The following is a 24536-nucleotide window of genomic DNA, read 5'->3' on the forward strand; positions in this document are numbered from 1 at the left end:
CAGTTGTCCACATACTTGTGGCCATGTAACACATTTCTAATTAATCTTCTGGACTGGTTCAGGCTCCATATTAAACTGAATACAGTTTTTTGTTTTTCTTCTCAATTTTTCAGCTATATTTTCATTCTCACAGGAAATAAAAAATATAATGTGACTGTGAGCTGGTTATTATAAGTATTCTTCTTAAACAAAAAACACGTATGTCTCTTATTTATGTACAATGAAAACACTTTATTCATCATGTCGTAAGTATCATTTCATTGAAAATAAACAGACCAGTAAAAAGGAAACAATACAGGTTGAAATTCATATCATATTCCATGTGATATACCTTCAGTTGGAACCAGCACAGATATTGATTGAATGGCTTTTTCATTGAGAGTCCTTCCTGTAAATCATGAGGATAATGTCATTCATCATTACACATTCTATTCAATGATTACAGTAAATATGAACACAAAAAGTCACAAGTCTATAGTAGAGTCGTGCCATACTGGCATGGCGGGCGGTTAAGATAAACTATCGAAGCGTCACTTGCATGCACGGTTTATTGTCTACATAGCCTGGATTAAAAGAGAGCGTTACAGGACATCGAAAGCACTGAGAGGAAAACAGAAAATCTTCTCTAAGACTGTGCAACTCTGTTCAATAACAAAGGTCTATGTTAAAAGCTTTGCATTACACATTGTTACAGAGGTTATCCTTCAGTATGTGCTCATAGGACATACAAAATAGTCAGCTATTAGAAAGCACATGGCACATATAACAGCTAAGAACTCTTTAAGTGATATAAGAGCAATAATATAATAATAATAATAATAATAATAATAATAATAATAATAATAATAATACAGTAATAGGTGCGAACTTCCTTCTCTATGTGTCTCTTTCCAGTCTGTGTTACAGTATATTTTACATACAGAGAAATTACATTTGTATGATGAAATAACTGTACATGGCACTTCAATAACACTTTATCAGATGACTCATGTCGATGATTCTGAATAAATAAAGAGGAAAATAAATAAACGTGTCACGTTTGCTCATTCTCAGACAGAGCGTCCAGTTTGAATCCAGTTCCACTTCTGAATGTGTTACTCATAAATGAATGTGCACCGTTTGTAGTTGCACATATACTCAGACACTTCCAAAGACAGACACACACGCACGCACGCACGCACGCACGCACGCACGCACGCACGCACGCACGCACACAAAGAGGAACAAGGTGACAAAAAATGCCATTTTAGTTTTTTGAGTAAGTATGTCTTTGTTTGTCTGAACTTGGTGAGAATGAGTTGCTCACCAAAAACTTGTTTTCCGCTGTGTGAGGTGCAAAACATGGTTTTCAATTTTCAGACGACATTACTGAACAGTTCACAATGCTGATTATGTAAACCGACCATCAACTAAGCAACAGTATCTGTTTTCTGCAGCGCTCACAGGACTGCTCACCTGTAATTCATCTTCCCCCTCTCTCTCTCTCTCTCTCACACTCTTTTTTTGAAACTCCTTTTCTTTGCTCTAAGCCAGCCATTAATTCAGCCAAACTCCCTGTGAGAACGAGGAAAATTAAATCTAAAATGAATCTTAGCATTTGTCTCCTCTTGTCCACACTAGACATGAAAAATGATATGAAAGCTCTCAGCCATAATCATCCTCTTTGCTTGTCTCCAGCGTGGCTCTGAGGGAAGAGTGCCGTCTTATCAATAAGCAATGAGCAGGCTGATCACTCAGGATAATTTGAGGATGGACATACTTGGACTGTACAAGGAAATGAAATGACAGGCGCGGCTAACTGAAAACCTGAAAAGTCTGATCAACACAAGCTAGATGTTACAGTAAGATCGTTTCAAAAGAAGAGAGGGTGCCATGCTCTTAAAAATTTGTTTTTAAAAATTCTGCTGAGGAGCCACAGATTTTTAGACATGGTTACCCTGTGGGAAACAAGACAGCAGCTCTCTCATTGGTCCTTTCTAAACACATGTTTTGTTGAGGTCAACTTTCACGGGCAGCGGCCCCGCCTCCTGGGTCTCCTCTGATTGTTTCACAGCGACAGCGATCACAGGACTCAGGTGATACGGGTTGACTTTGTGGGCATTGTCCAGAAACTCTTTATCTCCATTGATACTCAGCTGGAAAAGACCCAAAGACAGAACAAGTGATAACAGTGAAAAAAAACTTGTAGTACTTTAACCCACCTTGTCTTGACTTTTGAGCTTAGATTTGCCTGCATGAAACAGTGACTAAAACCAAACTTAGACTGGAAAATGTGTCAGTTTTAGGCATTTTCATGGTTGCATAAACTGACAGTTCTTGCAATGATTTAATGCAGATGCAGACAACCATAGCGCTAATAACTCTCTGATGAGCAGACAGACGATTGATGGGAACAGACAGTCCGGAGTGGTTTCACTGAGGTAAAAAGGAGACAGAAGTTTTATCTGTGAAACTGTGTAGATATAAAGTGACCAACTAGAGTGACGTGCACCAGAGCACACAAATGCGTGTATGGTTTTTTAGCTACAGCCTGGACATACAAGATTTAAACAATGTGACCACAATAAATTTGAGGTGCGTGACCACGGTTTGACAATGCATGTCACTCAAAGTAGAGACGGAGAACACGTTCGGATGACTGTGAAGGGATTTAATCAACTGTAAAAAAAAAAAACCAAAAAAAAAACAGGAATGCCCTAACACAAGCTGTTGTGGTTGAAAGTGCTGGTAGGATCGGGTAGTTCTGTAGAGGCCTGTGAGTGTACAAATTAAGACATGAAAATATCACAAAACACGGGAGAACATGGACACAGACTGAATTGCGAGTAACAATACCGTGCCTCTTCTCGCCGCAGCACTGGCTGAGTCAATAAACAGGATTAGGCAGATCCCTTGAATTTGCAATTGAACCTTGAGCTCATTAAGTCATTGCTTTCATTTGTATTCATTAGTGCCTGAGCTCATCTCTGTGTGTGTGTGTGTGTGTGTACCTGTGTCTTGATGTGCTGCTCTGGTGCGGTGACGAGGCTGGCACAGCTGAGCCACAACATGACCATGATGGACAGGAAGAGACAGGCCGCTAAAATCCACCGCGGAAGACCTGAACGTCTGGAGAACAGAAGAGTGGGACAAAGAAAAAAAAAAAAAAAAAGGATAAGCAAGTGAGGGAATGAGAATGAGGAGGGCAAGAATTACAGAAATTGAATCATTACTGCATCAAGTAGAACCAGCCTCAGTGTAAATAAATGCGTTACAACCATACCTTTATACACTTTCACAGTGATTCCATGATGCAATTAAAGTTACATTTATTACATTTCAACAATCAAACCAGTGTTTTGGAAATACCAATCACTTTCAATTAGTTTTTTTTAGATGCTTTGCTGTATTTTTTCTAAAGACCATGTATGGTATTCAAATCGCCCTCTAGACATGTGAAACTTCACTGACTTCCGTCTTAATGAATACCATGTCTAACTTTGTGTTAGTAAAAACATTATACCAAGGTAAGGCAGATGAAAGTGTGTGTGTGAAAGTATGCGTTGCTAAATAACACAATGATATTGTAACTCTGACAGTAATAGAAGCAGACAAGTTATTCGCTGTGATCAAGTTTCAAGTCTCTACATGTTCATTTTCATACTGACATTAAACAGGAAGGGAGGAAATCAGACAATGAAACGCGTGGTTTGCTTTAACTCTTTGATTCTCGGCAGGGCAACTTGAGCTCTGGCTCACCTTGACATGCAGCCAAGGAAGTCGTGCTCAGCCGTGGGGTCGTCTGCGTGCTGGACAGGGTGCTTCCCTTTGCCTCCTGCTTTGGATGATCCCTTCTCTCCATGTCCCCTCACACCTGCAACACAACATGTTGAAAAAGAAGAGTCGGATACGTCTGAGTCACCTAATGAGGGGATATTGCAGCAACATTCATGTGCTGCTTATACATAGCCTGATAAATGTGCATGTATGTAGAGTGTGTGTGTTATGCTCTCACCATGAGGCCTCTGGGTGTGAGAGTGGACCTGAGGCCAGGGTTTGTCTGCCACGTTGGATCGAGGAGCCTGCAGCTCAGGCAGAGAGTACTCCATCTCTGGCTGGCTCTGAGGAGAAAAAAACAACAGCATGGCAGCAATTACACCACAGTAATTCACCAGCAGAGCTGTCAGGGAAGAGTCTGTTTAACACTGTGAGGTCACACCACAGAGGAGCTCCTACTTGGCTGGGAAGCTAAAAGGAAAAGAGAGAAACACCACAGTAGATGAATCAAACACGAGAAATGTGAGGAGAGGCAGCCTGAAGATTGAAACCTTACAGGGGAAGTTTGAAATTTTGGGAAATACATTTATTTCTTTTCTTGCTGAGATTTAAATGAGAAGATGGATGGATTGCCATTCTCGTGTTTGTGCATTAACAATGGAGCTAGAGCCTGAGGCAATTAACATAGCTTAGCATTCAGACTTGAAGTAGGGGGTAAACAGCTAGACAAAAATCTAAATGTAAAAACAAGCTGTGGTTTCGATTGTTGATTGTTTGATTTGATCGATCGTGGAGGTGGATTTTGATACCTTTTGTTAACTGTGGACAGAGCCAGGCTAGCTGTTCCCCCGTTTGTAGTCTTTATGCTAAACTAAGCTAAGCTAACCAGCTGCTGGCGCTAGCTTCACATTAACGTACAGACATTGTAGTGGTATCAGTCTTCTCAGTTCTCAGCAAGAAAGCAAAAAAAAAAAAAAAAAAACGTATTTCCCAAAAATATTGAACTACTCCTTTAACACCACATTAACACTTAGGACACATGCTTAGGAAGGTTCCTAACTGAGTGAAATGACCTGTGGCAGCCACTTTCTGACACATTTGATTAAAAATTGATACTAATTAAAGTGAAAATGATGTGATTGAGGTATTGAGTTCAGTTTTAATGTACAGTAGATTTAACTGTAAAACCCAGCTGATAGTCACCTACCATTACATTAAGGTCAGTATTAAAACAGGACTAGATGACTAGATGAGTAAAGCATCAACACTCTGTTGATACTAGGTTGTGTATTTACTTTAGGATCTCCAAATAAGGTGAAACCAAAGATTCTCTCCTTGTTTTCTCTGCTCCATTAATAGGTCATTATGGTCAGAATCAGCCAAACATGTCCAACCTTGGCGCTTCAGATTTTTACTCATGGATACCTCAGCCTTTTAACACAGGGTCTCAGTTGTCCTATTGATGAACCGTCTGCCAACTGACAACACCACTGTCCTGGCCAAGGTGGCCAAATTGTGTCAAAAAAGAAATATATGGTAAGAATTAAGTAAAAAAAAAATTATGATTTTTTTTCTTTCTAAACTTCGTCACCAACTGAATGTGAAAATAAATGTGTGCCTGTTCAATGTGTCTGGCTGTCTTTCACGGCATCTTTCTCACCCACCCAAATCATTTTAGTAAAACCCCTTGTACTGGGACAGCACAAAAATGATTTTTAAAGCTACTGCTACACAGAGAGAGATAAAGAGCGTGGTGTGCGCTGTGTTTCTGGTTCCCCGGGAGAACTCATTAAAAGGGGATTTTGGTTCCTCACTGCTGACCCTCCCTCCACTACGAAAGCAGCTGTAGTCGGTTTAACAATACTATTGCTGGCCTCAGCAACAACACACACACACACACACACACACACGCGCGCACACACACACACACCTATTTAGAACAGAACAGTATATCCCACTGCAGTAGTGTCAACCTCCCAGTATTCATCGATTCTGACACTTCACCAGATCAATAAAACTGGTGCTGCCTCACATTATAATGTGGGATCAGCAAAATGCAGTTTCATTCATTGTCATTACTTTATTTAGGAAATGATTGATCTGTTTTCTACTCAATGACTTCAGTCACTTGTCCAGAGTAACAAAACACTGAAACATACTAGATGTTGGATGGTGCCGGTGAGACACGGCTGGTTAGTTTTAGATCCCGAAACACTTCAATCCTCCAAACCTTTTGTTGTTGAAAAAGTGATTTCACAACCGGGTTTATTACCCCTTGCGAGCCATGTTTTCTGACAAAGTGCATTGAAACCAGATGCAGCACCAGCGCAGAGTTTGGGGAGAGGCAAGGGTAGATGTGAGGGGGATGATTCTCATTGGCTGCAGACTAAAGAGATCTAACCATCAGAACAACGGAGCCTGATCTGCATCTGTCATGCATTATGAGAAGGAGTGCAAAAGGTGCTCTGGCTTACATAGAGGGAGAGAGAGAGAGAGAGAGAGAGAGAGAGAGAGACAAAGAAAGAGGGGGTTGAGAGTTCAGAAACATCACAGCATTATAGAGACAGAGGGTCTAAGGCAGAGGAGTGGTGGTTATGTTAAGACAGAATCTCACATCTCTTATGTAGTTGATTTCAGGAATGGAAACAGTCTTGTGCTGTTAAAGAGCACAGTGGGTTGAAAAATGAATGTAAACACATAATGGAAAATAACGAGACTGACTCTTAACCACTATTACAAATAGTGATATGTTGGGTTTACTTGGATCATTTGAGGTTATGTTTGTGCCTCCATGCTGAGAGAGGAAAATGGTTATAAAGTGCTTCTTAAGGATCTCTGCATTCAGTTTGAAGCAAATCAATTATTAAATAAAAACTCGCCCTCGGGTAAAAACAAAAAAATGTATGCAAACCTAAACATTTTTGGTCCATGTGGCAAATATGTGGAGTAAAATGTATAAATTCACAGATATAGTTAAAAATGTCTAAAATCTTTAATTACAGCTCCCCCATCTGGTCATTGAAAATAAATTACATGAGTGCATTACTTGTTTTATTGTTTAGTTTAGTTTTCACCGTCACTGTTGTTGTTGTTGCATTTTTTTATATTTGAAATGCATATATAAATGATAAGGATTTAGCACTTCAGTTTTAAAAAATAATTCTGGTGATGGTTGATATTTTTCTTGTCTTTCTATATCTTTCTAGTTGTCAACAACTATTGAAAAGTGTTATCTATGTATCCAAATCTTTATACCATACTCTTCTGTGCTACAGAGCTCCATTTCTATCCAAAAACTACTAAAAACACATCAATGAGCCGCACTGTTGCAGTGGGTCACGTGTTCCTTCATTAAGATGAACACAAAGTTCATTTTGAGTCAGTCCCACATACATCCCATATCCTGCTGCCATAAATAGTAATATTAATCCACTGCTGAAACTAGTCCCCAACAAAAGCGCTATTTACTCCTGTTTGAATAATGGTTTAGCAGCTGTTTTAACAAATTACTGAGCCCTATTTAAAAATTAAAAAATATATTTCTGAGCTGCTTTCAAATGGGCCACACATAGTCATGGTAGGGAAGATAGAAAGTAATGAGGGACAGACCTTCACATTAATGGTTTTGGTCTTTTCATGACATTTGTTGATAATAAAGAAAATATAGAATATAGCCAGTCTCATCCTTACATCCAAACATAAACCACAATTAAAAGAATGTAACGCCATAAAGCCGTGTCTTTACATACAAATATGTTATCTGTCATGCAAGTGCTTCACACACTGCACTGTAGGGATTGTTCATGCTTAAGTCACTGAAATCTCTTGTGCCTGGATGAATAAATAATAATAATAATTCTGTTTCAGTGTAGCATCATGAGTCAAAGTCACGTTTCCTTCAAACACTGTCATGTCACCAGTTTTCTCTGTTCCGCAAGCAGGTGGTGAGAGGGGTATGACTGAGGTAAAGGAATGTGTTTTACCAGTATTTCTTCAAAATTATATGTTTTCCTTATTTTTCCCTTCAAAGGGGACAAACCCTAGTTGTGATCTAACACTGACTAACGCCACCCTTAGCTTCCTGAATGGTTGATGCTTGAGGCTTCACACAACTATTCTCACTGCTTGAAGTCACACAAATACCCACATGAGCACACAGATGGATGTATATACAGTAGACAGTCAATGCATTTTAGACATCCACATAATTTGTATTGTAGGCAACACTGCCCCCCCCCGCTGTCCCTCAACTTAGCTGGACTTTTTCTGTTGTTTCAACACTCAGAGTCAATCTGTCAAGTTGGTGGAGGTTTGCCAGCTGCCCACTAAACACAGGCCTGATAGTCTTCTCACAGCCCCATGGAGCCTGGCTTCCCCTCGCCGCTTCAGCCTGCATGTCACTGCCATAAAGAGCAAACATCCATCACCAAGTCCGATAGAAACGTTGGTAATTTCAAGTTCTGCGGCTGCTGCATCTCTATATATGAGGTGGAGCCTCAGAGCCCAGCCTGCAAACAGCTGTCTTATACCTAATAGTGAATTTCAGCATATAAAAGAGCCCTCTGTTTACAGAAGCCCTTCTGTAGGGGTAAGGGAGCATAAATACTATCATTTCCCACTGAGCCCTTTAATTACGTAGCTAAAATTGCCATCAAAGTCACATTATCCAAATGGGAAAACCATGACAGAGATGCAGGTTTTCAACCAGCTTTTGAAATTTGGAGGATATGGTTGGTTAGAGTGGTGGTTAGTCAGACCAAATCTTATTATAGCTTTAACATATAGGTGGTTACTAAGTTCGACTGGAAGCACTCTGCAAGCAGCTTCTTGGTTCTACAGCCCTTCCACCAGAATTCATCAAACCTTTTAACAGAATCCTCCCACCTAACAAACACACAGACAGGATTTCCCCTTGGTGGGGGTAAATATGCATGAGTCTGTCAAGTGTCTTCAGTTTTATTTTTTTCAAATTTCTGAAATAACGTCTGAATATTTATTTGTCGCAGCCAGAACTTTATTCTTCAGCACAGTCCACTCTCTGTTCAATCTTGCAGTGCGGTTCTGTCCTGAGGCGAGTTTTGGTTATTAAATATTCATGGCGCTGAGGGCAGTGACATAATTTAAAAGGACATTTATAAACAATTAAAGTGCTGCTAAAAAAAAAAAAAAAAAAAAAAAGGTTGCAGTGCTCTGAATTCAACCACCTTTTCCCCCACCCTGCTGTGTGCCCTTGCTCACTCAACCATCACAGATGCACTGACACTGAAATGGGCTGTGAGATGTTTTGGCAGTGAACCAAGCTCTACAGCACCATATAGCACAGGATATATTTTACACTCTTAACAGGACGCAGAGGTTAGCGCAACCAATAATCTATAAAGGTCGACTGGCTTTTAACCTCCAATAAAAAACATATGACGTGAAAAAAGGTTTGGAGATATTAATATCATAATTTGGTGCCATCATGTCTCAGAGGGCCTTTTATACTGTATCGGGATGGTGAATTTAGAAAGTGAGCACTTGTTTATGTGTTTTGCAGACAAGCACTTATACACTCAGCAGAATCTGACTCTGTTGTCAGCAGCATAGTATAAGGATTGTAGAGAAGTATATATATATATACACATATACACATATACACATACACATACACACACACACACACACACACACACACACACACACACACACACATCAAATGTGTAGGATGAACTTAAGAGCAGGAAGAGGAATCTAATAGCTACAAGTTTAGCATGGCTGATATATCTCTGCACTGCATTTCCCAGAGGCCAGAGAGAGAATGAACTTCTGCTACTACTGCTAGAAAACTCAAAACCACATTACATCCATCAAATTTAAAAAAGCTAGGATGAGGAACTAGGTTTTGGTTTAACCACATATCTTCAAACATTAAACCTAGAAAAGACAGAGTAGAGACAAATACTTTTTGCCAAACAAAAAAACAAAATCACTGCTCAAATGCAAAGCCTGCCTGTCCAGGACACACATTTAGTTTGGGCTTACCTGGAAAACCACAACCTTGCCATCATCAGCCTGCAGATAGAAAGTCCAGGTGGAGGAGATGAAGCTCTGAGCAGAACTGACGATTTCGTTGCACCAACTGGACACGGCCTCCATCACAGAGGGGGGCTTTGGGCGGAGAGTCATGGCCCTCAGCTGCAGGAGAGAGAGCAGGACACTCTATTACAAGGGAAAACATTGTCTGCATGCGTATGTCCTTCAGTATCCTATGTGTGCACACTTTTATTCTTAGTGGTGATATTAGTATTCAGGCATCTTAAGTCCTGTCGGTCCTTTTAGCTGCATTTACTGTATGTGTGTGTGTGTGTGTGTGTGTGTGTGCTGCCACTGACTGCAGAGTTGCCTTCCTCACCTTCCTCCTCTTGATCTCAGGTTCAGAGGGTTGGCTGGCACAGCCAGTGCTGCAGGCCTCCTGCTCCAGCAGCTTAATATATGCCTCCTGGCAGGCTAGCGAGATGAAAGAAGACACATAATGGTAAAAAAAAAAAAAAAGGAAGAGAAGAAGACGGAGTTGAGAGTGCAGATAGAGGAGGGGAAAGAGGAAGAGGAAGCACAAAATGAGAGTGGGCATGAAGCACAACAGTCAGTCGTGTGGTAGAGAAGAAGAAACAAACAGGTACTGAATGTTTATCTGGGAAGGAAGATAGAGATGCAAGCGAGATGTATCTGCTGGCCCCTACAGAGACGATTCACACCGCATTCGCATTATTGAAACAGGGGGCAACAGGGTATCTGCTGTCTGGGCAGCAACTCGCAGCACTTATTTCCAATACAGCAGTTCAAACAGGACGAAGAGCCGCAAAGACCCAGAAAATATCCACTGCGTGTGCCAGTTCTCAGGGAAAAGAGAAACGTTTAACAGAGCTGTTGTGTCCGACATTTTGATCTGGGACAGATGCAAATATAATGTAGCTGTTATTTGTTTTTGCTTTGAAAATCTGAAATCTATCTCTCTTTTTGATTTCACCTCAAACGATCTTTGGTGCGACATATTCTGTCCGACTTCTATCTAAACATGTCTTGTTGAAAGGATGACTCAAACATTTTAGGATTTTAAGACACCATCCAAGTAACAGTAACAGGAATAAGAAGTTACTGTGCACTGAGTAGATCAAAGTTCAAATTCATGACACTGATTGGGTTCTGTCATTCATTTTGACTGGGTTTATCAAGGATTAAGGCCTCGGCAGCTTCAACATGTACCTCAGGCCAAGACCACCAAACTCAATGAAACAAACAGTCCCACACACAGATTGACAGACCGACTCACCTCCCTGACACTCCTCCCTGCTGGTATTGAAGCCGGCGTTGCCATTGACAAACTGGCAGATGGAGTAGAGGCGACAGCCACGGTGACAGGCGTTCATTATGGAGTCCTAGCAGCCAGACAGAGAGAAGAGGGAGGTTGAGGTGCAAAATTAGAGACGCCTCCTGCACTCTTGGATAAACTCAAGATAACCCTGTACATAATTATGACAAAGATGGGTTATGGCATCTCTCAATGACATGGAGCAGCTGTTGTATTACAGCCTGTCATAAACAGTTGATAGGGAGCTTTCGTTCACGGTTAAGGAAAAACCAGTGATAACGAGCCAGTTGTATACAGGAGGAAAATGAGGTGGTGAGGGAGAAAGATGCAGCTTACTGTACTTCCTCTCGTCATAATGTCTTCATTCTCACTGCAAAGTACAGAAACAGCGCCCTCTGGTGACCTCTCTGAGAACAAGCGAGACAAAGACATTCCCTGACCGCGACCATGAACGGTTTATTACAGCCTTGTGCCTGTCATCGTCTTTACTGCGTCTCCCTGTTTGTTCACAGACAGGAGAAAGGGGTGTTTATGCCAAACCACGAGACGGTGCCCTATAGTTTGAAGGCCATTGCTTATTCGACATCTCTACAGTTGCTGTCCAGTATAGTAACCCTAAACTCGATATGCACAAGCCGCTTGTTTTCAATCACAGTCTTCAAAGCAACCAGGTGACTGTGATCCGCTTTGCAGCTCTGCTCCTGCTGCCCTGCGGGATGTCTGAACCACACCTGAAGGCAGCAGAGGAGGAGGAGGAGGAGGAGGGAGGAGGAGGAGTGAGAGGAGGAGGAGGAGGAGAAGGAGGAGGATGAAGTAGGGGGGAAAACATCCGACACTGGAAATCTATAGCCAAAGCTCTAAGACTCAGAAACTCACAAAAAAATGAAAAGCCATCATCTGCCGCCCTGCTCCGGTCCAGTGTGGCCTTGTCTGAGCAGGAGGATGCTGTGCAAAACTGTAATAAAGGATCGTTGTTTCAAGGTTCTCAATAGTCTCACTGATGCTCCATAGTCTGCATTACCAACGTCTGGCCTGGTGGATGTGAATTGCGGGTAAAGCGTGGTAAAATACTGGCGCAGTTTATGGCAAGTACATGTCGAGATGAGCTTGAATGCGGTTCACTTCTTGGACGAGTCTTTAAGGTGCAGAGGAAAATAAGCTACAACCATTTTTCGGCCTAATGGTGCGCTGTAGCATCCAGGAGGATGCGGCGAAAAATCGGAGCCAGCATGGTGCCTGTCATTACGCACAGATCTAAACACGTTCATTTTGTTTTATTAATCATTTTTACATTATAGTGACCGCCTTTCGATGCTGACTGTGTTGTATTAGTCTGTGTTTCGCTGCAGGCGCTGAAATGTCGGACAGCAGGATGTAGCTGTCAGCTCGCTGCTGATAATGCGCTTTCTGCAGAGACAGCCTACGCTAAAGCATACAGGAATAACTTACTTTAGCAGGGCTTTTGTTTTTGATGGTAAGCTGGCATTGTTTTTTGCAGTAATTGATGTCGCCCAGTTGGTTGTCAAAGAGATCCGAGGATGCCGCCGCGAGCCCAGCAAGAAGCACCGAGAGCAGGGCCGAGAAGCCACACATCCTGCCGCCGAGCCGGAGCATCTCAAACCCTGGAGAGAGGAGGAGCGGAGAGTCCCTTTGTGGCGGTGCTGCTGCTGCTGCTGCTGCGGATGCTGCTGCTGCTGCCTCCTCAGCCTGGGTCCTGTCTGCTCCGCTGGTCTGCTCCTGCTCGTGGCGTCACGCGCATCATCATCATCATCATCATCATCATCACGCACACGCTGCTGCCCCCCACCCCCACCCCCCTTCATCTCATACACACACACACAAACCTGCAGAGCAACCTTCACTGCAGTGCATAATGTAGCAATGGTGACATTCATAAAAATGTAGCAGATAGTGGATAAGAGCCAAGCTGTGGCTGGCAGATGTCCTGCACAGAGCAGATGGGTCATGCGGCCACAATCAATGTCACAATTATCAGGTCAATGCAAAGAGCTGAGGAGCCAAAAACTACGTGTGTGTGTGTGTGTGAGAGAACTCAGAGCCAATGGTACATTACTTAAGTGGAAAAAAGACAGGCTGCATTTTGTCATTGTGTCTGTTGTTTATGATGCACTGCCTAAGTCATAGAGAAGAATAAGAATAATCATTACTGTTATCGCTGTTTTTTCTACACCACCAGATGTAAACATTGCAAGTGTAATACGATGTGCCACTGCTATGTTTGATATGAATAAAGCATGAGATGTACTTACAGTGGAAGAAGAGCCCGGTCTTCAGTCTGTCAGTCAATCTCACTTTGTTAAACAACCTCTGTAATAATTAAGAAGTAAAAGTATTATCAGTAGGCTAATGGTACGTATAGAAGATAAACGCACAGAATGGTCGCTTTCAAAATTATGATTATGATTATTATTATTACATCGTGTATTTATTTGTGTACAATAAAATGGAAAATACTCCTGCACTTTAATATGAAATTATTTCATAATTTAATCTGCCTATCCTCATTTAGTTGTCATATAATTTACATCATCTTTGTTCGACTGCCTGAACTTTAATCTCGAGTATAACACGATGTTTCCTGTGTTACCTGGGTGTTTTACTGTTGGCGTCACCAGCTCACCTGAAGAAGCCAACCACTGGCTCTAAGTGATAAAACTACCAAAAGCACAGAAAGCGTGCGATGTTGTGGTGTTTTGTGTTGGATACGTTTGAGTGTGTGTCTGGGTGGGGACAAATTGAGGAGCACTTGTGAGTGTGTGGGAAAACAGAGGAGGAGAGGGAGGAGCAAACAGTGTGAACCTGAGTTTTACGGCTGCAGCAGCGGAGTCTCTCTGCAGTTAAATAGGAAGCAAACCTCGTGCTTCCCTCCAACTGCCTCCAGTTAGTTTGGTCTTCCACTGAGTTTCACTGAAGAGTCACATTTGATCTGAGAACAGCCGCCGGAGAGTGAAGCCGCGCAGTCCCGTCCCCTCCTCCTCCTCCTCCTCCTCCTCCTCCTCAAGTCTCTTTTTCACGTCTTTGGAAGAGTCGACAGAGAGGAGGGAAAACAGCAGAGAAAGAGCCATGCTTTCCTTCGTGTTTCTGCTCCTGCTTGCTCCGCATGTGTTGTTCTCCTCGACACGTAAGTACCAAACTTGAACTGACAGACACACAGAAACTACTCACTGTGACTTACTTTGTTCCTGTCGCTTCCGACCGCACGAGACTAGTGCGTCCCGCTGTGAGCTGCTACATGGAGGCTCCAAACCAACAAATCTACTTCCTGTTTTATTTTTTTTTGTTTAAATCAATTATTTAACTTTATTAAAATCAGCACAAAGAATGACTCATTTTTTCACAAGTTTCACCTCCCAAGAAGTTATTATCACCCCACCATAACAATTATAATGCTAAACACTACAATTATATGTGACCACAAAAATCTACTCACCTTGTTTTTGGCAAGATTTTCTCCAGAAGAAGCCAAGTACGTGTCCAATCATATGCAGTATTAGGAGTAGGTGATACAGTTTTTGTGACAAAGGTTTTGTGATTTTATATTGCTACACTGGTATATACAGTATGATGATCTCAAAATCAACTGAAAAGTGGTGATGGATGAATTAATCAGGTAGGGATTTCTTTTCTTTTTTTTTTTTGTCTAATCTAGAAGAAATTAAGAAACTTCACCATTATGACACAAAAATATAAATATAAAAATCCAGTATTACGCACAATGATTATATATGGTATGGTAAAACAAATTTATATCATAATCATGTCACTCAACTATTATTTGGAAAACTGTTGAATATTGTGCAAAAGTTTGGGAAACTTTTAATTTGATGAGACTTTAACCAACTAACCAACTCATGGCTTTGTGTCAACAAAAATGATGAAAAAGCATCTGATTGTTGCCTAATTGTAGCATTTTCCACTAAAATAAATCCAGATGCAGTGACAATACATTTATACTCGTTAGACGTGATTGTGTGCCTAACGGTGAATTACACTGAAAACTACACCTATCAGACGTGGTGATGAAGAAGCTGACAAGATAAATTGAATTAAACAGCGTTCATCGGCGCTGTTGCATGAAGGAAAAGCAAGAAAGATAACAACATTCCAAGTCATCAGCATGCAGAGATTTATTACCATGAGACTGAGGTAATCATCTGCAAGTAGCTTCTTTATGTGTGGTGAATATAACATGTAAAACACATGTACGCTGGTTATCATTCTCATGTATATTTCATACTTCCTGCTCACCATGGCCCAAAGGTCAATCCTCGCTCTTCTTACATGTAGATGCAGTTTTTTTTTTTTTTATCTCTGTGCATTTGTGCATTTTTCTTCACATTAAATCCAGTGAGGCTAGAAACAGCATAGTGGCACATATGTTAGAAAGCTTGTCCGCCGCCCACCTGCAGCACGGTTAATAAAACTCCACACATTAACCCTCATATCTCTGCTAAGAAGGAGCCCAATGGTAACATTCAAACACACAGCACAGGTTTTCTCATGGGCATCAATCATAAAGGTAAACTTTGCCGTATGGAAAAGCATTCAAGGATTTTACGAACAAACCAGGGTGACCTTTCGGAGGCTCCATAAATCCACTTCATTACAGGGTCATAAATATGTGCTGTGCTCCTGCTCTGTTGTGGTGCAGTGCTGCTGCTGCTGCTGCTGCTACACTCACAAAGCTTGTTTAAGGTTGGCAAGACATTCAGACTCTTAATGGCAATGTGTTCAACTCTTAAATCAAACTGTACAGACCGACAGCCGCGCAGGCCACCTAATACATGATTGTTAATAGTAGAAATGATGTAGATCATAATGTACGCCTGGTAGACGGGCACACAGGAGAAACAAATTGTACAAAAAAAAAAAAGTAATGGGCTTCTGTGCACTGTTAGCATTAATTTTGAAATAAAAGAAACGTTTTGGTCGTTGACTTTCATCAGGCATAAAAAACACACAATACAACAGCAGCCACAGGGTGCAAAAAATAATCAAAAAGTGGGGAAAATAACAATTAAAACTAATTTACATTCAGTGATTAGTCAAATTAGCACTAAAACAATTAGTTGAATAAACAGTTAGTTGATCACAGCAAGTGAATTTAAAATGATTTTGATAATTGTTTAGTGATTTTAGTCATTTATGAAATAAAGATGCTAAACATGCTTCTGAAATATTAGCTTTTTTTGGTTTTATATTATTTTAAATTGAATATCTCTGAGTTTTATACTGTTGATTAGACAAAACAAGCATAATTGATACAATAATTAATTATTAAACAATAATTGATTATTTGAAGAAATAATCAACCCAATTTGATAATGAAAATTAGTTAGCCCCAAGTTGTAAAAAAATACAGATTGCCTTAAATATAGAAAAAAATTAAACAAGATAAACGAGGCTCAGATTGGATTGTGTGTGTGCGCGCGTGTGTGTGCGTGTGTCCATCCCCAGATGTAGCCGTGATCTCCCCACAGGATCCAGTGCTGTGTATCGGTTCCAGCCTGACAGCCACATGCACACTGAGGCCTGAGCTCGGCCTCCATGCCAGCACATTGTACTGGACGCTGAATGGGATGCGTCTGCCCAGCAGCACATTCAGCGTGGCGTCCTCCGACGTGCTGAGTGTCACCCTTCACAACCTGAATGGCTCCCAGCAGCAGTCTGGAGACAACCTGGTGTGTCACGGAGCAGATGGACACATCCTGGGTGGCTCTTGTCTCTATGTGGGCAGTAAGTGGAGGCTTTCTTTTGTCAGTGCATAGTCATATAGGGCTGAGGATGCTGGCGATACAGACTGAATGGATTTTTAAAAGTATATTTAGCACACTCAGTGTAATAAAGTTAAATCTAGGGTAAAGGTTATTCTGAAACACTAAGCATCACAAAATTTCTCTGCTTTTGATCAACTAGCCGAGAAAACTATTGTAGATTTTGTAAACTAAGGTTGCATCAATGTATCACGACCCCATCAGGATCATTTGGCTGATCAGCTCGTAAAAGCGTAATAATCAATCGAAAATTATATTTACAGTCAATTTGTAATGTTTGTCATTTCATACAGCTGCCAAATTAACAACATAAAAGTCTTATTCTCATTTTAAAACTATTAATCATATGTTGAGAAAAATTCTGAAAAGTATTGATACATCTGATTAAAACCTGATTTAAATTCCGCAAGGGACTTAAAATGCCACTCGAGCATAAGTGATGTTCAGAAATAATAACGTAAATTATCCAATTTTGAAGACAAAGCGGTCATTAAAATAACTGATCCCAAATTAAGATATTATGAAGCCAGCTGTCACAGTTTGTTGTGAATATACAAATGTCAAAAATTGCAGTTTCATAAGCAAAACAACATACTGGTTTTCTTATTTGTTCCAACTTCTTGGCCCAACCAACAACTTGAACGCACTGTATGACTGTAGTTTAGAGAATCGCAAGCCCAAATTATAACTGACTCTTCAACGATACGAAAACATTTCCTATCTGGAGCATTTCCTATATCAATTAAAAAACATTTAAATAGATCAGTACTGGTGTATTTGCCAAACCTTACAAGGTGTAAACTTTCTTTTCATCTTTGGTTCTGCATCTTTTTTACTCTGTTGTCGGTCCGTAATGCTTTAAAGCCGGTTGTAGAACTAATCAGATTTTTTTTTTTTAATGGAGTGATGGAGTGAATGCTTCACATGAATGGCTAAAGAATTGGCCTCATGCTGTTTTCTCTCTCTCTCTGTTAAAATTAAATTAAAATGAAATAGTCCTATTTTCTTTGACTTTGATTTACATTTGACTACATTTAATTTCAATATGCAGACACTAGTTTGTTTTAAAGTCTTGCTCTGCTTCTAAAATGAGGCTTTTCATTCCAACCGGCTCTTTTTTTCCAACAGTGCCTCCAGAAAAACCGGTCAATTTAACGTGTTGGTCCCGCAACACGAAGGACCTGAGCTGCAAGTGGAGCCCTGGGGGGCCGGGTGAAACCCACATCCGAACCAAATACACCCTCAAGTACAAATTGAGGTGAGCGCCCCAGACCTGCTGCAGCTCACAGGTGATCACCTCGTCCAACAGCGCTCAGGTAGACTAGCAGTAAATGTATACAGAGTATGTGACACATACGATTTATCATCTGTAACACGTACTACACTCAGAGGCTGCAGTGTGTTGCTTTGCTTGTGTGCTAAGTGTTATATATAAGTAGTCAGTGTGCCTTTCCTGAAACAAACGTCAGAATTTATTTTGGTCACGGTGTTTGTTGTGTTTCTGTACAGGTGGTACGGGAGAGAGAAGGAGTGTGAAAATTACGGCTCGGGGAAGCAGCGGTACTCCTGCTACATTCCCCGCAACCTCGCCCTCTTCACCCCGTATGAGATTTGGGTGGAGGCAACCAATCAGCTGGGCTCTGCCACCTCTGACATCACCACCCTGGACATCCTGGATGTAGGTGAGTAAGTGACGTTTGTAGTTGCACATCACTGAGGTTAATTAACACAACTATTTCCTGTCCTTTCCTTTCCTCTACTTTCCTTTCCTTTCCTTTGCTTTCGTTTCCCGCACATCCCTGCTCTTTTGCTGTGCTTTTCTTTTGTTTTCTTTTCTTTTTTCTTTTTGTGTCCTCTCCTCTCCTCTCCACTTCTCTTCTTTTATATTTGTTTGTCTGCAGCTCTCCTGCATATGGCTAACACACGTCTCTAGTGGAGAGGGGATTTGTTTTTATGGTTCCTCCCTCCAGCCCGCTGCTGGAACAGCATTATGGGTTCATGCTGCAACTCTCTAATATAAACTGTTTTAAAAGTTAAAAACAGCAGATGCCTCACAGGTGATGGCCTCACAGGTTTCTCAATGAGAGCTTTAGTTAGTCATGTATGAGCAATAGCAGGCATTCCTTACTATTTCTCCAGCTCTAATAGAACAGCGTAGTCTCATGGCCTCCAGTGAATGCCACATTTTGACCGCAGTGTTTATTGTCCGTGACTGAGCATCCTCTCCCTCCATTCATCCTCACTGCACACTGAGGAACAGATAACTTTGAGGCTAAGAGAGGGTTAGGGGAGGGGGAGGAGGAGGAGGAGGAGGAGGAGCAATGCCATGTGTATGATGCATTGCGCTGCCTCAATAACAGAAACAATGAGCTTGGAGAATATTTGTTCTGGCTTGGTTTTCTTCTCCCCCTCGAGCTGAATGCAGTAGAACAAATAAAGTACGTCAGCTGACAAACAGCATCACGCAACAGCGGCGGAGGATGTCTGAAGCAAAAGGTTAGAAACAGGAAACTCTTTTACAAGACATTTAATAAGTTCCTTCCTTTGTCTCCTTCTTTTTTATCTTTCGTCTTTCTCCCCTTCAAAGCACTTAATTTGCTTGCACACTTTATTGCAGTAGGTAAAATGTTTTATTTAATACTGACACAGCACAGCATGCTCTCTACAGGAAGCACAAGCTGACCTGAACCAAAGCCTGCTAGTCAGTCTGCGCAGAAAACAAGTCTCTTTGTCAAGTGAATTTTTAAATATTCAAAAGAAGACAGTTAAATCTTCCACTTGCCCGTTGTTCTAATGACACGTTAGGAGCCTCTATGGATACGGTATGAGAGTGTGACTTCTGGAGGTTTTTTTTTCTTCTTATCATGGTTGGAAAATTCAATCCATTGCTTCAACAAATGCTGACCCATGTTCTTTTGTATCTTAAAGGGTTACTGGTCAAAGTGGAAGCAGCAGTGGCAAAGATATCCTGACTTTTAGTCTGGATACTGGGTGCTACACTTCCCATAATGCAACTCAGTAACATCTTTCATTATACCCTTCCTGCCTGATAAATGGTCACGTTTTTTAGACACCACGTCCCACTTTTTAATATAAGGTTGGTGTTGAAAATTCAGACTGACATTTTCTCAGATTTGAAATAGAAATTTCCTGTGACTGCTTGCTGGCTCAGCACTGATTACCGTCACCATGTGATATGATGCTTGTCTGCCCTCAGTGTTTCATCTCTCTCTCTAGAGGTCACTCAGACCTCTTGTAGCGTTGCTGTACATACTGTACATCTGCTGTAAACAAACTCAACGCTTGTCCTTGTCTGTCCAGTGACCACAGACCCTCCTGCCAACGTGCAGGTGGGTCGCGTCGGCGACCTCGACGACCAGCTGACGGTCCGCTGGGCCAGCCCCCCCGAGCTCAAGGACATCCTGTTTCAGGCCAAATATCAGATCCGCTACAGACTAGAGGACAGCACTGAATGGAAGGTGGTGCACACACTGAGGCACTGAAACACAAACAGACCTGCAGACTTAGCCACACACAAACACTCACCTACTGCTATGACTCCTAATGACAACTGATCCAACGAACAATAAACATAAAAGTTGCTCATGCTGCATCTTCAGCTCCTTGTTTGTGCTTTCATCATAAGGCAAATCTCACTCTAGTGTGAAAAACCTTGCTTGCCGCTGGTGAAGCCACTTTTATCCAGATTACATTCAAAATGACAGGAAACCAAAAATTAGGAAAAAAAAGTGATTATAAAATATCCCTTTCATCTGTACCTGCAGGAGATAAAACAATAAAAACTGAGAGAAAAGATGCAGAAAATATCTCTGTTCAGTTGGAGTTGATTTTGATTCTCTCCTTCACCTACAGATCCATTTTTTTTTTTTTTCATCCTCTTTGACATTTTCTGCCCTCTCTCAGGTGGTGGATGATGTTGGTAACCAGACATCATGTCGGCTGGCAGGCCTTCAGCCTGGAACCGTCTATTTTGTCCAGGTGAGGTGCAACCCAGTTGGCATCTATGGCTCAAGAAAGGCCGGTATCTGGAGTGACTGGAGTCACCCAACTGCCGCCTCCACTCCCAGCAGTGGTAAGTACTTTACAGAGGATATGACAAAACAAAAAACAACAAAAAAACAAAGCAAAACATTAGTAATTCTTTGTCATACCTTAGTCATCATTGGGATTTGGTGTTTTGGTTGCAGGGCAAATGTGAATAATTGAAGAAATGTTAATGTAAGTCTGTATAAACAGAAGTGTGTTTGTGCTTTGTGGACAGCCCAGACTCAATCCACTAACTGTTAAAAAGTATAATTGTAGTTTTTCCTTTCTTTGGCTGTCTCATGACTTAAATGGCTTTTAAATGCTTCACAAAAATCTGTAATGCCCACAAATCTTGACCATTCTTTCCTTTCTAATAATCAACCTTTCATTGCCAATTAAAGCCGGAAAAACAATGTGCTTATCCCTGATTCAACATCCTGAACAAGCAGATCTAAACCGCATGTGACCCAAGAGAAACCAAACATCAATAGGCTAGATACCTCGATAGAGATCTCCCAGCATCGGATTAGAAGGAACTGCAAAGGGCCAGGGGGACATTTGATAGATTTTGTCGTCAGCTTCAAAGATTGATCAAGTTAAAAAGCTGGTTTGTCTGTTCGAGGCACACACAGGGCCTATAAAGCTTGAGTGGAAGCAGGTTTGGGAGCAGATAATGAGTTACATAGGTTATGTGGTATTTATTCCCAGGAGGGAGGAGGCTGTTATTTGGCTCTGTTGTTTGCCATAAAGAATTGATCGTGGCAGACTTCAGGACATTAAACTGAAAAACGTTTCTGCCCATATGAAACTGTAGTCCAGTATAAGTCTGGTTTTGGAATATTAAACAACATGACTCATCATAAATGTTCAAAGTGTTGGTGGTCAGAGACATGCAGAATTGTTCTTTATTAAATTACTTCCTCATAATGCACCGGAGCAATATTTTAGCGTTTGTAAACCAATTCTAATTCTGATATTATAAAAATTAAATTTCTATCCCTCTAAAAACATTGAACTCTGGTAGGTTATGACAGGAATTTCTCATTTTTGACATTTTGTTGGCTAAAAGAAATTACTGGATTAATAAAAACAAGAGTCTGCTGTGAGGAAGTGCTAATGTCAGCAAGCTAACATACTCACAATGATAACACTAACATGCTGATGTTAAGCACGTATGTTTACCATATCCGTGTCCCAGATTCATAATATGCAATTCTATACAGTACTTCATTTAGTCAGATTTTCTAGTGTGAACATACTACATACTCAAAACCTACTTTGAATCATCAACCATCTTAGTTTAGCATGTTAGCATTCTAACATTTGCTAATTAGGACTAAACACAAAGCACAGGTGAGGATGATGGGAATGTCATTAGCTTTGCAGAGAATTGGTCATAAATCAAAGTGTGGAAATCTGGAAATTTGGCACAAGATTAGAAGTCAGGACATCACCAAAGTTATTGCAATTAATCCTCTGGAGAACATGAATGTGTGAAAGTATTTCAGTTTGGACCAAAGTGGTGGAGAAACTGACAGACAGGCTGATATTGCCCTCCCTACAGCCACGCTGTTAGCATATCTAAAAACAATTCTGTTATGTTATTTCGCAGGTTAATAAACTCAGAACTGCTTTCCAGAGAGGTCTGGGTACATAAGTAAAAAACACACCGAAAACAACACAACAATGGGAATTTAAACTGCCTACAACAACAATAATCACATAGATAGATAGAGTAATTAAAAGGGAAAATGTGAATTACTTGCAGCTCAACAACATGCATTTATTAAAAGAATGACGTTGTTTGTTTTATTGTATTTTTTATCTTCAGTTGATATATATTTTCTACTTATTTTTGGGTGGTAGTAAATGTTCATATCTGTTGAAAAAGTGCCAAAAAGATGAAACATCACATCTCTACTCTCATTGCCTGGTGAGCAGGCTGTGAGTAATCCTACCACCTTCTACTAACACTTGTCCGAACTATAACCTTGGTGCTATTCCTCCCTCCTCTCTCTTCCCTCCTTCACTTTCTTTGCTCTCCCCTCTTCCTCCTCACCCCCTCCCTCCCTCCTTTGTTCTCTCAGAGCGTCTGCAGAGCGGCTCGTGTGATCCTAAGCCCGGTGAGCAGAACTCCACCCTGCGGCGGGAACTCAAGCAGTTCTTCGGCTGGGTCCGCAAGCATGCGTACGGCTGCAGCGGCATGTCAATCAAACTATATGATCAATGGCGGGTGTGGCTGCAGAAATCGCACAGAACGCGCAACCAGGTAGGTAAGCAGAATCTCTCTTTTCATTATCTCTGCTGAGCCACTCTCACAAACACACACACACACACATACACACATACACATACACAGACACACACACACAGCCACTGCTGCACTGATGTCCCCAATTGAATTTCTGACCCAGCCTGTGTTATGCCATGTGGTGAGCATTTTTACAAACATAAACAGGACTGGCTCTGTGAAGTTTCAGTCTGTACTTTATGATCAGGTAAAATGTGCGGTTTTGGCTTTACTGGCCCAGAAGTGGGAGCATAAAAGTAGATATGCTCTCAGTCATGCACTCTGATTTTATTACATATTTTAACGATGTAGACGTCTGATCTTCAGCTGATGACCACAACAAAGAGAAATGAACATGTAAATGCAATTAACAGCCCACTGTAATGTGTTCTGTTTGTGTTTTGTTGTCTCTTGGCATGAGGAGCCCCTTTCACAAAAATAACTCGGGCCAAATGGCACGCAGAGCTCCGGCATCTTCTGTGTGTTTATGTGACTTTGTGAAGAGTTCAGATCCTTCAGCCACATCCTCTGCTGCTCAGTCCTTGAACTTACAGAAACCTTCACTCTACCTGACTGAATAAGCTCAGCAGTCTCCGGCTTTTTGGGCTTAATAGGGCACACGCCGTCGCCTGAATAATGTCTTTGTTCTCAAAGCGTGACAGGTTCCCATTGATTACCTTGAGAGAAAGGTAGCAGGGGGCTGGGAATGATGCACAGAGAATAAAAAAAGAGATGATGCAAAGAAAGACGGGGAGAAAAAGAAGCCAGACAGAGCAGTTATCCTGATGATTATAAATTACATGGTTTTCCCATTGAATTATCCCAGTATGAATCATCTGCTTTTGTCTTTTCAGATTCTACAAGACGATAATTCATAGCACCACTGCTCAGCACCGCTGTGGTGTTTAATTCAAGAACAGCATCAAGGAACACTGACAGATAACTGGCCCCGAGTGTCCCAGCTGTGCGAGAGGTCCAACGGCCCGGCCGAGGGACACTGCAGTGTTTGGTCATCAGCCTTGAGTTTAAAGGGCCCGGCTGGAAGACAACTGAAGTGAGACAATGCAGCCTTTTTCTGCCATTTCCGCTCGCCAAATCTGTCTTTGCACAAACTCTTACATTTAGGCCCGCAGTAACTGCACTTTTATTCTATATATATATATATATATATATATATATATATATATAATATATATATATATATAAAATATAAATAGTAATAGTTCACATATGTTTTATTAACTTAATGTAATGTAAGATAAGCAAGTCTTAAATGCTACTTTGAAGTCAAATTGTA

The 24536-nt window shown here is 41.2% G+C and overlaps 2 protein-coding genes across 2 annotated transcripts; one reads left to right on the forward strand and one right to left on the reverse strand.

Annotated features, from left to right (window-relative positions):
* Window positions 1–235: 235 nt before the first annotated feature.
* Window positions 236–12822, reverse strand: LOC111232231 (transmembrane protein 59-like). Its single transcript, XM_022759653.1, has 8 exons — window positions 12557–12822; window positions 11069–11174; window positions 10151–10245; window positions 9781–9933; window positions 3995–4100; window positions 3739–3853; window positions 2991–3108; window positions 236–2135 (listed from the first exon to the last, which is right to left on the reverse strand). Exons 1-8 carry the CDS (start codon window positions 12719–12721, stop codon window positions 1977–1979), a joined length of 1017 nt encoding a protein of 338 aa, XP_022615374.1. The 5' UTR covers window positions 12722–12822; the 3' UTR covers window positions 236–1976.
* A 1369-nt stretch (window positions 12823–14191) lies between these two features.
* On the forward strand, window positions 14192–24364 carry LOC111232204 (cytokine receptor-like factor 1). The gene is made up of 8 exons (XM_022759608.1): window positions 14192–14249; window positions 16586–16864; window positions 18031–18160; window positions 18412–18584; window positions 20224–20381; window positions 20827–20995; window positions 23037–23222; window positions 24094–24364. Exons 1-8 carry the CDS (start codon window positions 14192–14194, stop codon window positions 24108–24110), a joined length of 1170 nt encoding a protein of 389 aa, XP_022615329.1. The 3' UTR covers window positions 24111–24364.
* Window positions 24365–24536: the final 172 nt, after the last annotated feature.

The sequence above is a fragment of the Seriola dumerili genome, unplaced genomic scaffold (genome assembly GCF_002260705.1).
Source record: "Seriola dumerili isolate Sdu_G_001 unplaced genomic scaffold, Sdu_1.0 BDQW01000322.1, whole genome shotgun sequence".
In the NCBI taxonomy this organism is placed as follows: Eukaryota; Metazoa; Chordata; class Actinopteri; order Carangiformes; family Carangidae; genus Seriola; species Seriola dumerili.